This window comes from Ursus americanus, chromosome 15 (genome assembly GCF_024610735.1).
Source record: "Ursus americanus isolate L20-20 chromosome 15, mUrsAme1.1.p, whole genome shotgun sequence".
Taxonomy (NCBI): domain Eukaryota; kingdom Metazoa; phylum Chordata; class Mammalia; order Carnivora; family Ursidae; genus Ursus; species Ursus americanus.
Genome location: NC_142141.1, coordinates 3,547,537 through 3,562,366, shown reverse-complemented (window position 1 = coordinate 3,562,366; position 14,830 = coordinate 3,547,537). Strand labels below are relative to the sequence as shown.

General features: G+C 46.1%; 1 protein-coding gene across 1 annotated transcript; it reads right to left on the bottom strand.

The window, feature by feature from the left end:
* Nucleotides 1-3,748: 3,748 nt before the first annotated feature.
* Nucleotides 3,749-7,549, bottom strand: DRD1 (dopamine receptor D1). The gene has a single exon (XM_045803787.2). The coding sequence runs from the start codon at nt 6,812-6,814 to the stop codon at nt 5,474-5,476; it is 1,341 nt and encodes a 446-aa protein (XP_045659743.1). The 5' UTR covers nt 6,815-7,549; the 3' UTR covers nt 3,749-5,473.
* Nucleotides 7,550-14,830: the final 7,281 nt, after the last annotated feature.

Here is a 14,830-nt window from a genome sequence, read left to right as displayed (position 1 = left end):
TACACAAGGACCCTATACGAATAGATCAGACCCCAGGGAGCAGCGGGCCTCAGAGACCACATGGGGATTAGAGAGACCAAAGGCATTAGGGAGAGCCTAGCAGACCTACATCTGTTCCAAGCCCCCCAGAATTAGACTTCATTAAAAGTGTGGCTCCAACATCCTCATTGTGACTTGTTCGTTCTTTCATTCAACAAAGATTTAATAGGCAAATCCTGTAAGCCAGACACTGAGCTGGGTGCCTAGAAATATTTGGAGAGAGGGAAAGAAAATAAAACATCTTTTGCTCTCAAAATGCTCGTAATCTAGGGAGGAAGATAAGGAAGTAAGGAGACTACGGCAGGGTAAGCCCTTAGAAAGAAATAAGAGAAGTAGAGGCAGGAAGGAGGCACCAAGCAAGACCTTCTGCAAGTACGCCCCACTGAATCTTAAAACGGTGGGATCAGGCAAACAAAAGCAGCAGGGAAGGGTGTTCCAGGCAGAAGGAACGGCATGTGCAAAGGCATAAAGGATAAGAAAGGACTTTGTACACCACACAGACAGTATGACGCTCAGTGCGTCTGTAGAACAGTGCTAGTGGGGGAATGCCAGTGGACGAGGCTGCAGAGGACACCAGGGGCCTGAGCGCAAAGGGCCTTTTTTGCCCACAAGTAATTGGGAGCCACTGAAGAATCTCAAGCAAGGGCATAGCACAGTCATATTTGCATTTTATAAATATCACTCCATTAGCATTGGGAAATGTGTCAGGGGAAACCTACCACACTCATGTTTTGTCCATGATGGATCTCACGTCTAGTATCGTCAAGCCAAAATAACATCTCAGCAATCATCCCTTCTAACCCCCTTATCGCAGAGATGAAAAAACCTATTTTCAAGGGATGTAAAGTAGTTTATCCAAACTACTTATCTTTTTAAAAAAAATTGTGAAGAAAATAAAAAACTCTGCCCCTCAATTCAGTCCTCCCAGGTCCCACTCCCCCTGCCACTTTGCTGGCATTTCTGCTGGGTGGGTTCACTTCTGCGTCTGCCCGGGAGTCCTCTTCGGTGGCTAAAAACCTTTGCCAATTTTGAGAGCTAGTGGGATATCTATTCTATGAGCATGAAAAAGAATATAAGTGGTTTTGTACATGGTCTCATAGTGATTAAAAAGTTAAACCCTTTTAAACCAGAGATCAATCTTGAGCTTCTAATACTGTTTAAATTACAACTCCCAAATCTTGAATGATGTAACAGCCTAAAGTCCAAATGCTGCTTTCCTCTTTTTTTTTTTTTTTTTTAATTCCGTACATCACATTGAAGTTACTTAACATGACAGAAGGCGACAGGGCTAGATTGGCTTGGTAACAAAGTCTTAGAGGGGCTCTCTGGGCTATAATACTCACCATCCCCTCAATCCTCTATAAAAAAAAAAAACAGGTTGATTATGTCATGTTTCTATCCAGGAAATCACAAAGAAATCCACAGAGGTGCACTGATCTATGTAATATGACAATCTCATGAGCCACTGCTTTTGTTCCTTCAAATGATCACGGTCCCAGATCGTGCGGAGCTCCAGGTCTTAGTTCAACAACCCAGAGGCAACCAGCCATCGGCTCATTATTCCTGAAACAAATTTTGCAAGGTAAGTAGATCTCATAGACTCAAACATCATAGATAGGTTTATTTAGTCAGTATCTACTGATAAATTAAGGCAACTGTCTTAAACACACAAATATTAAAAGCCACTTGCTTCCGGAATACCAGATGCCCACAACAGAAGAGAACGGTGTCTGGGGAAATCCCAAACTACGAGTCCTAAAAGTCATTTCCGTTTGCTTCAAGCCAACATGCGAGACGACACGTGAAAAGCAGCTCCGTTATTACCCGTGCAGTAAATATTGTCATCCACACCTTCGAAGCAGAGATCCTGTAAAGAATTTAGTGAGCCCAGCATTTCGCTGCTCCGTACTCTTACAGACATGAGCTTCATTTCAGCCCTCGTGAGAACCTGCATGTTTATTTCCATGTCACGAATGGGTGAGCAGGCTCAGAGAGGTCCAAGTCCTTGTTGATGCTCACACAGCCTGAAAGTGGTAGCTGCAAGGTGAACCCACGTCTGTCTGAAACAAAGCCTGTGTTTTCTGCCTACCAGGCCCTCACGTGTGAACTGTCTCCTAGGTGGTGGAAGCATCCAGGTGAAATGCTGCTGGCGCAGGCCAGGGAGGGAAGCGGGCCAGGCCGAGAATCCTGATGGAGCCCCGGAGAGTGGAGAAATCAGAAAGTCCCTGAAGTTAGGTTATATATTGATTTGCTTTTCGCAGTGATCCCTCCGCCAAAGAAGTTGATGCGGAGGTTTTGTTCCTCCTGTTTAGTAAATCAGGGCAAGTAAGACTCGGAAACCGTCCCCGCTTAGATCCCAGGAGAAAGCAGTGACTTTCCACGCACACCCCTAATCTCCCCCCTGAAGCCCAGCGCTCAGTCTCCCTTCCATAGGACTTCCTGCTGTTCCATCACCTGTAAGAGTTCTGCATCTATTTGACCAGGAAAGGCATCTTCTTAGATAGAAGGGAGGAAAGAACACCTCTTTTAAATTCTCTCTACCTTGCTAAAGTGTTTCACATATATTTAGCTTTATGAAGCCTTACCACGATAGCTAAAAATGAAATGAAAATCATACTGTAATTTTGCTTTTATGGCTGTAAATTAAATTCTCTGAAAGATTCTATCAGTAAAATCAACACTTCATAAGATACTTTGATCAATCCTGTCTGCCAGGAACCCAAAGTACAGTCTCATCCCCGGTGTACTGAATTTTACAATTCTTTCCTAGCGTTTCTAGACATATCATTTATTTTTCACTCTGCCGGTAAAATAAATAGTGAAGGCTTTTGTGCCTTGTTCCGCTGGTTGGACAATGACAACCCTGAGTATCACAGCTGGTGCTGCTGGACTAGTAATGAAGGAACAAAATTAAACTGCAAAGAAGAAAGCTATCCAGAAAGTCAGGAAGCAGAAAGAAGAGGCATCATGCTTTATGGGTGTTCATTCTAGATATGTTCATTATATGCCAAAGCCTGGGGAAGGCAAATATGGAATTTAAAAAGACACCATCTGTTGTGTGATGTTCCAAATTATAAACTTAACCCTTCATTTCTATATTCCCTGCTGTTCAGTCATTCTCCTTCTTCAGGATGAAAAAAAAGGGGGGGTTAGCACATTAACTAAGCAGGTTTAGCAGAATTGATGGATATTCTCTGCAAGATATTTTGTTAAGCACAACACCACAACCTGTGTATTTTCCCCAGAAAGAAATTCTTGTTACATTTTACTCTTAAAACAAACACTACCCATAGATACAGTGGTTGCCATAAGCTGAGGGTCCACACAGCCCACAGCAAACCACAGTCTTTTCTGTGATTTTCCTATTACTTAATATCTCTGGGCTCTTCGAAAGAAAAAGCAGAGCTTTTAGAAAGCTTTCAAATATGTGAAATGAGAAGTAGAGAATCTCTCAAGTGAAGAGAGTTTCTTTTTAAAAAAAATTTTTTAAGACCAAAAAAACCCCACAAGAGTGTATAGCCCAAATCAAAAACATTTCTTGTTTAAATATTCAAAGGCAACCTGTGGCATACATAACAAGAGAAATTTCCATTAAAAAGAAAAACAAAAGTAAGGTAGCCTGGAAAATGCCCATGTTTTCTTCTTCGTAGGTCTGAAATAGCCCCGTTTTTAAAACACACTTCACAAATGCGACACAGCTCATTCAGCGTTGATTTGAGTTCACAAAATAATTTTATTATATGTAAGAAAGCATACAGGCAATAAAATGAAGAAATATTCACAATGCATAAATAACACGGACCTGATGCAGGAGATATTTTTCAGTAGATTTCCTTCTTGTTACCCATGTCATCTAAATGCTGTGTAAATAGTTTAGCAACAAGAATACTCTCTAAACATTTCAGAAAAATTCTCTTGAAATGCCCCCACACGAATGAGTATCTGATACTTTATACAGCTGAGAGGATGAGATAGGAACTTGATTACAAAGCACAGAGAAGGAGCTAGCATTTGTCAAAAGAGATACTGGTGGCTTTGGGCACTTAACACACCCAAAGAGAAGGGGTCTCCTCTGTTTTTTCCACCAAGAGAAGTGTCAAACTCAAGGATGATAATGAGGCACTATTCATTAGTTAGTATACTATTAACATTGAGACTAAAAAAAAAAAAAAAAAACCCCATTCTGAATTCAGATTAAAGCACTACAAAAAGTCACCCCACTGAGTGGTGTGATTTGACCTGGTGAGATGGAGATGCAGATTTGACCTCTGTCCACGGGCGAGACTGTTGTAATGCAAGAATCAAGGAAACCTACTGTCTTCACTACACGTATCTAACCAGGACAGCCATTTGTTTGGTTCAGAAAAGCTATCTAACACCGAAATGAGAAAAGACGCAGAAGGCCAATTATTTTACATAAATACAAAGTGGCACATACTTTTTATTACTACCTAAGATCATAAATTTCAAGTCGGGTCCTTCTTAAGCTGGCTTTTATTTAAGATATTTATAGAACTGCAAATCTTTCTCCTGGGAAAATCTCTGTCATTTAAAAAAAAAAATTGAACACAGTAGTAGCTATGCCTTTTTAAGTTTTTCAAAATCTTTCTAGAAAAAAAAATTCACAGCATTTGTCAATTCTCACCTCATATTTATTTATGCCAGTGAATGTTAAGGAATCACCACAACTTCATTTCCTGTCTTCGCTGTGTTTCTAGAAGTTATGCATGAGCATTTAGAATCTCAGAGTTTGTCTGTGTGTGTCATCGGCCAATAAAGTGCTAGTTACATGGGAGAAATGTGATTGTAAGGTCTCAGATAACTCATTAGTTTCTCCTATGACGTCTGATAAATATAGATTTATTTAATAAATTAAAAATATCCATATAATACAATAAATAAATAAAACCAATACCAGCAAAGCATCTCTCAAGTCTGGAAAAAAAATTCCCACTCCTACTGTAAGGCTCAATTATTTTTTAGAAATAATTTATGAAGGCATGCACCTACCTTTACAATCTGAAAACTCTGCTTGGACCAGTGTTAGCACCTGTTTGTACACAGCAATCTCAACCCTTCTCATCTCCTTCCTGGAAAGGATTTATTTTTCAAGTGATGCTGTTCATTGTTGATTCTGTGCCCTATTTTTTAAGTCCTAAGATAAGAATCAGTTTCTAAAAATAATTTTGGAGCCAAAGACACGTCCCTGTGAACGTTCACTTCACATGTGTCCCTCTTTGATTCACTATGAGCAACACAGAAAACACACTGGAATGTATTTTAAAATATAGTTAGTTGTGTGTTGAAGGAAAAGCAGCAGAGGAGGGCTTGCCTGACATCTGCGTCTCACCACACCTTAGCTTCTACCAGCAAGCCGCTGAAAATCTCCTCCAGCTTTTGGGATGAGCCTGTCTGGCCGGATTCATCTCAGGGTTCAGGTTGGATGCTGTCCGTTTTGTGTGATGGGCTGGATCTTCTCCAGAGAGACATCAGTGTCGTAGTCCAATATGACAGATAGAGCCGGGGACAGCTTCTCCAAGGGTTTGGCCATTCCACCTGCCTCCTCCTTCTTTAGGTCCTCGGAGGAGCCCACTGCGTGTGGGATCAGATAAACCAGATTGCAGTCCTTGGAAATGGAGCCTCGAGGCTCGTGATGGCTGGAAAACACCACAGCCCCGTTGTTATTGATGCTAACCGTCTCTATGGCATTATTCGTTGTAGGGCAAAGTCTGTAGCATCCTAAGAGAGTGGAAAATGCCTTCCGAAAATCAGCATTAAAGGCATAAATGATGGGGTTCAAGGAAGAATTAGCCCACCCAAACCACACAAACACGTCAAAGGTGATGGAATCGATGCAGAAGGGCTTGGTCTCCCCAGACCCACAGAAGGGCACCATGCAGTTCAAGACGAAGAAAGGAAGCCAGCAGCACACGAAGACCCCCATGATCACCGACAGAGTCTTCAGAACTTTAGTCTCTCTTTTGAAGGACATCTTAAAGGAGCTTTCTGGCTGAGAACACTCCGCGGGGTTTCCATTACCTGTAGTGGGCTGGCAGTTCTTGGCGTGGACGGCTGCCCTCTCCAAGGCCGAGATGCGCCGTATTTGCTTCTGGGCGATCCGGTAGATCCTGGTGTAGGTGACAATCATGATGGCCACAGGGATATAAAAGCTTATCAGGGAGGATGAAATGGCATATGTCCTGCTTAAGCTGGAATCACAGTTGTCCGTGGTCTCACCCAGGGAAGTGGCATTCCCGTCGGCGGAGTCTGTGGGTTTCGCCTTATGCCAGCTGAGCTGCACTGGGATGAAGGAGATGAGCACGGACAAGGTCCATGCCACACTGATCAGAATGAAGGCTGCCTTGGGGGTCATCTTCCTCTCGTACCGGAAGGGGCTAGAGATGGCCCAGTACCTGTCCACGCTGATCACACAGAGGTTGAGGATGGACGCGGTGGAACACATGATGTCAAAGGCCACCCAGATGTTACAGAAGGACCCGAAGGGCCAGAAGCCAGCGATCTCTGCCACTGCTTTCCAGGGCATGACCAAGACGGCCACCAAGAGATCCGAGACGGCCAGGGAGATGACAAAGAAGTTGGTCACCTTGGACCGCAGGTGTCGGAACCTGATGACAGCGGCACAGACCAGCGTGTTCCCCAGGAGTGTGGACAGGATGAGCAGAGACAGGAAACAGGCTGTGAGGATGCGGAAGGAGAAGTCTCTCTCTACCACCAGCCCAGCCCCATCCATACTGGAGGTGTTCAGAGTCCTCATCTTGCAGAGGGAGAGCACATAGGGGGCTCTGACACCCTCTGGTTACTAAGCAGGGATGAGGGGTCAGTCAGACCTGTAGGAGTCGTCACTCACCAGGCAGCCCCTGGCACAGCCCCGCCGGCTCCCCTGGGTGGAGGACCTCAACAGCATTCCATCAGAGGGCTGCGACAACTGCGTGCCAGCAGCCTGCCCTTGGCAACCCAAGGCAGCCCCTTGGGAGGTCCCTCTTGCTTGCTACGACTGTCTTCTGACTCCCTTGCTCCAGGTCACTGTTGTGTTGGCCAGCTGGCCCTTCGATTCTCCATGAAAGGCATTGGCTTTTTAGCATTCTAAGCTATCAATCTGGAGACTCCCAGGCCTCTGCAGATCTAGGCAATTGTAGTCATATTCAGGGGCTGTTGCCTCTCTGGTCGGGACGGAACCCTCCCCTTTTGAAGGTGCTGCTGAAAATACATGCCTCACTCCTCCAAGCCCCTGGCTCCACAGCAGCTCTCCAAACGCCCTAAAAAAGCGAAAAGAAAGCAAAGGTTGTTCGCCAGGACCTGAGCAGATCGCAGCTTTATCCATATCAAACCCACTTCAACCCCGTCCCAGCTACCTACCTTGCCTTGAGGTGGTCTCTCTCAAAGCCCCTGGAGCTCGGAAAGCGGGCTTCGCTAGGCGCCGCAGCTCCCCACGCCCAGGAGGCGCGCCTCAGTCCTGCCCAGCGCGCACAGCCGGGGTCTGGCTCCTGATGCGCAAAAATCGCAGGGCAGGTTTGGGAAATAATCCCAGGCCAGGGTCCCTGGGGCCGGCGCTGCCCTACTGCCTCCAATGGCTAAAGATTGTTCAAAGCCGAAGACACACGGGAAAAGGGCTCCGGGGCGCTCGGCGCCTTCTTGAGAGAGGACACCTCCCGAACTAGTCACTTGGAGAGCTTCTCTCTTTCGCTGCTTTTTCCCAGAACCGAGCGCCCGGGCGCCCCTCGGGTGGCCTCTGGCCCCTCGGGGCAGGGCTCTGCGCCTCTCCACCGCACAGTCCGCTACCACCCGGGAGCCCGTGGGAACGCCAGGCAGCGAGAGCCGAGCTGGCACCGGAGGGCGCACGGGACAGCCGGGTTCCCGCGGGGCACAGCCCACCCCGCCCCCGCGTCCCCTCCCCTGCCCTGGGGGCGGGCTTCGCTTGACAGGCAGAGTTGCCGGCGACAGCCGCACGTGGTTCCCTGGATGGTGCTGCGGGCGAAACGGGGGGCAGGGGACGCCCAGGTGAGCCCTCGGCCGCCCTGAGTTACCGGCTAACCCCGGGACCCTCGGATCCCTGGACAGCACGAGACAGGGCTTACCTGACATTAGAACCTCAAGTAAGCCCGAGTCGCCTGAAAGCGAAGCTCGGCCGACAGACTTTCACTGGGGTCGACCCCAAGCTCTTCCCAAAGACCGAAGCAAGCAGGGACCCTGCCCATTCTCCCACGCACACCAAGCCCTGGAACGGCCTGCGTCCGACCTGCGCTGTCTCCAAGTGTCCCCCAACTAGGCTGAGGCGTGCGCCGCCGGCGCCCGTACTCACCGCTCTCGGAGAGGTCTCGGCGCTGCGGCGCGCCTGGCAGGTGCGCTCCGCTGCGCCCGGAGCGCGCTCACTTCCAGCTCGGCCCGGGCAGCGGGCGCGTCACGGGCTGCGGTCAACGCCGGACTGCAGCCTGCGCCTCGCGCCCGGAGAGCGCCCAACCCCAGCGCCACCAACTCGGCAGGCCCGGGGCGCCCTCTGCCGGCGGCGGCGGCTCCCCAAGGCCCCGCTGCACCCTCGCGGGTACAAACCTCACCGGCACTGGCTCCCGGATTCACCCGGGACCCGTGCCCGGACCCGCACTTCCCCGACCATGACTGCCAGAACCTGGGAACGGGGATGCGCAGTATTCCTCACTTGGGACTCATTCTGCTAGAAATTGACAAGAATGAAAAATTCCTTTTGCTGGCACTGCATTCATTGACTCGGTCTATTTTCCCCGAGCACTCATTACGTACGTGCCAAGAGCAAGGGCGATAGGGTAAGCAAGATGCAAGATTTACCCTCCCAAGACCAGGCAGAACTGGCATTTGCTGTGCGGCCTCCGTGTCCCGGGCACACACCTGCCGTTGTTCACCCCTTCAAACAATCCCTTCTCATAGGCCTGGGCATCTCCACTTTGCCCAAGTGGAAAATGAGGTTCAGAAAGGTGTTCAGAGTTGCAGAGCTAATGAAGGTGCTGGCTTACCTGACTCCCGCCTGCGTGTTCTTTTCACTGACGCGTCACTGCCTACCGGGAGCTCCGGCTCTAGTGTCGGAGCCAAAAACTAAATAAGCAATTACCCACAGGTCTAAAATAGAGCGCAGGGCGAAATGGAGCAAGAGGGCCTCGTAGAGAAGGATCTCCCCAGCTTCTTCCCAGCTGCCCTGGACAATGCCTCACAGGTCAGACTTGGAACGAATTGGTACAATTAGAGGCACCATCGCAGTGCCTTCCTGTGCAAGGGGCGTCCGAGTCAGGGTGCCCGGCTTCCTGCCCTTTCCCTGCCGCTGCTGCCTCTGTGGGCTCTCTCTCTTCCCGGAGCTTGGTTTCTTCCTCTGTAAAACGGTGTTGGCATCGCAGAAGTGTTCTAAGTATTAAATGAGATGATGTTTGCAGAGGGCTTGGCACTGAGCCTAGGTACTCAGCCCCCCATGGGCAGAAATCCCTGAGGACTCATTAGAAAACCAATAGCCTTAGCTCCTTGAGAACCTGGCACCACACTGGAAGCTACAATTTCCTCTGTAAAAACCCAGAACCTAAGTAATAATTCCATTCAATTAGCCGGTACAACCTGCACCTTGGTTTTAAAGGAAAGGCCTGTATTCCTGACACAGACCATCCTGTGCCTCCGCCCCCAGCTCTCTGCTCCCACCCTTAGCCTTGCTCTCACACCCAGCAACACCATGAGTCATGAGTCAAAATCACAGACGCAACTTTGCCACACATGTGCCCAAAGAACCAGGTTCTTGTAGAACCGTCAGCCATGCTTAACATAATACTTACAGAACATTTTCCTTAAAGCAGTCATTCCCCCAAGCTTCTTGACTTCATCTTTCTTTCCCTTTTACTAATAAGTACAAATTAAAGGTATGCTTCTGATTCAAGATGGTCACGTGAGCTTGAACATTTAACTCCCCACATTCTACCCACCCCATCCTGAAATGTTTCCAGTGCATTCCACCTGGAAATACACAACTAGGAGAAATTCAGCATTAACCCTGGAAAACAGGAAAAAGTGAGGTCTTTTTTCCAGGATAAAGGGCAGATGGGATTGGACTAGAGGAAGGAGGACTTCCCTGGCATTTTCCATATGGGAAGAAACCCCCAAAAGAACACACTACCGAGATCGAGGTAACAGACACTGGAGGTCAGGATAAGGCCCACTGAGAAGTGCCCTCAATGTCCAAATCCTCCCAGAGCCGATAACCTTGGCAATGCCCACTGCTCTTTAACTTAAAACAAGGATGACAACTACACCCAGAATACCCAGGCCCCCGGAGTCTCGTCCATATAGAAAGCCCAGTGGTGACTGGTCAGGTTCCAGATGGCATCACATTTAATGAAATACCAGTCCAATGGCCAAAAAATACTTGATATGAAATTTAACTCTTACCCAAAAGCTTGTTGGAAACAAATGACATTCATAATTTACTCCTTCCCATCCTCGTTTCTCTCAAGCTAGGCGGCTGCTTCAGGGGAAAAAAAAAAAAACAACTCTCTTTCTTTGCTTGAAAAATCCCCTAAATTCTTCCCAAACTAGTCCAGGCTGACCTTTGTCATTTTCTCTGAACTCATTCCCCGGACAGGTCTAGGTGATCAAATCAACATACAACCCTTCTGTGGTGGTGGAGAGATATTCCTCACCCACAGGTAAATGTCTGCCATTTTCAACGTCAGAACATCCAATCTCCTTACCCGTAATGCACAAAAAAGGCTCAGGAACCCAGCTAGAGAAGGAGAAGGAATCTGCAAATACCCAAGGGGGTGATTTTGTTTCCTGTCACCAGGAAACCATGAGAGTTGAACAATTTCTCATGATTCCGAGACAAACACCAGAGATCTCGTTCTAGCAGACTTAGTTCACTCATTTTTGAACACGATTGCCGAGGGAGCAGGAAAGAGTAAAATGTATGTTAAATCCCATGGTTTTTTTTCACTTTGCAGAGTGTGAATTTCAGAGGAACTTACAATTTGGCTAGAGATTTCAGCTTTTTTTCCATTTTTTTTCTCTCTTGAAGCCAAGGTGAAACAAAGGCTTCCGTTTTGCTCTATAAAAATCTCCCCCACAAACATCAAGAACGCGAATATAAATGGAACAGGTATTCGCATTAGATCATGCTGGGAATGTCAACCCAAACACAAAAGCACCTTTATTTCCCAAATTGGCATGTCTTTTAAGCACCGCCCGTGATTTATGCACTGCAGGAAGTAGGAAGTTAAAATGATGCTTTTCAACAAATTTTTATTTAGAGTTTGTAAATCAATACAAAAGGCACGTTATCACAGGGCTATCTTAATCTCATAAAAGAATAAATAAAACAACTGAACTGTCAGGTATAACAAAGATACATTTGGGAGGCTTTGGGATTATTAAAGCTGATTTTATACCAAAAATGATGGCTTATAATGTCAATAAAAAAAAAAAGAAGCAAGCTTGGCTGACCTTGACTAAGTAACTGGAATGCTTGTTTTCGACCATAAATATAGCATCGCTGAAATTCCCAATCCCATGTCGTATTTTCTTTTCCTATAGTTACGATACAATTCAAAAATCAACACGATTAAAAATCTTGAAATCAACAAATAATACTTTGTGTAGTGGTTGAGATGTACGTCGGCACACATCATACTCTCTCTGTTATTGCATATAGTCCTGGCTCCCATGTCCTCTCCCTCTTTTTCTGCCTTCCTTAAGCTTAACTGAAGAGGTCTTATTTTATCTCCTGGTATTGCCTTATGTTCTATAATTCTTTGTTGTTTTCGTGGTTGCTTTAGAGTTTACACCCCATGTAAGATTTTCATGATATAACTTCTATAATAGGAGCCTAAGGCAGATGCTTAACGGACTGAGCCACCGAGGAGCCCCATCCCTGTACCATTTCTGATGCTCTTCATTCTTTTATCTAGATTCCTACCGTCATCTGGTACCATCTTTCTGCTTGCAGAACGACCTCTGACTTGTCTGGTGGTGCAGGTCCGCTGGTGATTGATTCTTTCAGCTTTTGTATCTCTGAAAAGTCTTTATTTTCCCTTTGTTTTTGAGAGAGATTTTTGTTCAGGTTAGAATTCCAGATCGACAGAGTTTTCTCTTGGTGCTCTAAGAGGTTGGCCCACTGTCTTCTCACTTGTACTGTTTGCAGTGAGAAATCTGCTGTTACTGGGTCCCTCTCTACCGAACACGTCTTTTTACCCCTGGGTGCTTTCAAGATTTTTTTTTTCTCTATTGCTGGTTTTGATCAATTTAATCGAGATGGACCTTTGTGTAGTTTTCTTCAACCTCTTGGTGTGCTGGGGATTCGTTGAGTTTCTCAGTTCTGTGGGTTTACAGTTTTTGTGTAGTTTGAAAGAATTATCTATTCAAGTATTTTTTTTTGTTCGTTTGTCTTCCCCCGTTCTTCTCTTTTTCAGGTTCTTCAAGTACATATATATTAGATGCTTGAGGCTGGTGAACACCTCGCTGATGCTCTTCTGTTTCATTCACTCTTTTTCCTCAGTATTTCCTCTTGGGTAGTTTCTATTGCTGTATCTTTAAGTTCACTGGTTTTTTTTCTTGAATGTCTAGTCTGTTGTTAATCTCATCCAGTGTATTTTTCATCTCACATTTTGTAGTTTTCATCTCTATTAATTCAGTTTGCATCTTTTTTTTTTACATCTGTGCCCCTACTTCACTTTCAGACTCTATGAAATATAACTGTTTTCATGTCCCTCTTCACTGACTCTAACCTCTATGTCGGTTCAATTGATTGCTGTTTCTTCTCATTGTGGGTTGTATTTTTCTCATTCTTTTCATGTTTGGTGATTCCTGATTGGATGCCACATCCTGTGAATTTTATCCTGTTGGGTGCTAGCTAGATCTTTTCGTATTCCTGCCAAGATTCTTGAGCCTCGCTCTAGAACACATTTATACTCAAAAACAGTTTGATCCTTTCAGGTATTTGCTTTTAAGGCTCGCTAGGTAGAACCAAAGCAGAGTTTATTCTGGGGCTAATATTGTCCAGGACTGAGGCAAGATTCCTTTGTGTACTCTACCAAACGACTCATAAATTTTGAGGATTTTCCAGTCTGGCTGGTGGCAACAAGCACTGTTCGTGGCCCCTATGAGTTCCAGATACTATTCCCTATCATCGGCACACCCCCATTTCCTCATATCACGCACCAACTGGCTCTCTGCTGAATACTCAAAAGAACTCTGAAGGTATCTGGTGTTCTCTTTCTCTCTCTCTCTCTTTCTCTGCAGGTCTCCCCTCTCCAGTGGTCTATTCTGCAACCTCTAGATGCCTTGGTGTCCCTAGACTTGCCATTCTGTCTCTTCAGCTCAAGGAGTCCACCAGATTCCACCTGTGCTCCCCTTCCCTGCGCCATGGCCTGGAAATGCTCTTGAGTCAGTAAGCTAAGGTGGTTGTGAGGCTCACCTCATTTGTTTCCCATCTCTCCAGGATCACTGTCCTTTGTTGCCTGATGTCCGGTATCTTGAAAACCATTGTTTTGTGTGTTCTGCCCACTTCATCAGTTGTCCCGGATGAGAGGCTCAATCCAGCCCCTGTTACTCCACCTTGTTTGGAAATAGAAGTATTGACATTTTAGATCTCAAATCTAAAAGAGCAAAGGAATGTAAGCAGGCAACAGAAATTGGGATTGGAAGTGGAGGCTTGTTACACTATACTGATTTTCTTCTGTTTTTTTACACCCCAAAACTGCTACTGACCCACAGCTCGGGGCTGCCCTGAGCACCAGCTCTAGTCCTGGCCCACTTGTTATTACGACTCCAGAATTTTCCCTTTCCCTCGCCTAAACCCCTCAGTCTTGAGAGAAATATGGAATCAGTTTGGCCTGGCATGGCCTTCTGGGCTGTGAACAGAGTGAACTCTGAGAAAAGTTAGAGTGCTTACAAACGCCGTCATGCATTCCATAAATATTTATTGAGTGCCTGTTATTGGCCAAGTACCCTTCTAGATGCTGGAAATGCAGCAGGGAACAAAATAAACATCCTTGACCTCACGGAGTTTATATTTCTATGCTAAACGATAGAGAGATTTCACACAACACAGCATAAACTTGTTACGAGTTTCAATTTTGTTGAAAAATATTAATGCTTTTGCTAGCAAGATCATAAACTAAGCTAGGATGAAAGACAGGCTAATTCAAGAAAATTGTTTATACTGAGTAAATACAGAATCTATTTCAGTCACCTTAAAGAGTCTTCCTCGGGGCATTTAGAGAACACATGAAGCCCAGGGGAGACGCTTTGCAGAGAAAATGCCTCAGCCGGCTCTTGAGGCTGTAAACCAGCGCTCTGTGGAGAAACAAAAGCTGCTGATTTGTGTGTTGGGTCCATGAGACCATAATGAGTGGACAGCCTCAGAGAATCCTTCACAACAGAACCCATGAGCTGAGGCCCTTCTCCCAGCCTACCTCTGCCATTGGGTAAGTGACTTCCCCTCCTCACAGCATAATCGCCAGCCAGTCTTGCTGTTCCCACTCCCAGCTTCAGCTGCCTCACCTCTGAGAGAGGACAGCATGGCTTCTAGTAGAAGGAGTGATGAGTCAGACAGGCCCGGCTCTGAATCTTGGCTCTGCTAATATCTAGCTGTGGGAAATTAGTCAAGGTTTTTTCACCTTTCTGACCTCCTTGTTCTCCCCCCTTGAAAATGCAAATACTACTATTTGCCATCCAAGGTTGTTGAGATTAAATAAGACCCCAGCTAGGAAATGTCAGGTAGGCAGGTGGAGATCAGGAAATGTTACTTCGCTTTACATTCCGTCTTAGCAAA

Excerpts from the sequence above, each read along its gene's own strand:
- DRD1 (XM_045803787.2), bottom strand. The coding sequence starts at position 6,814 with ATGAGGACTCTGAACACCTCCAGTATGGATGGGGCTGGGCTGGTGGTA.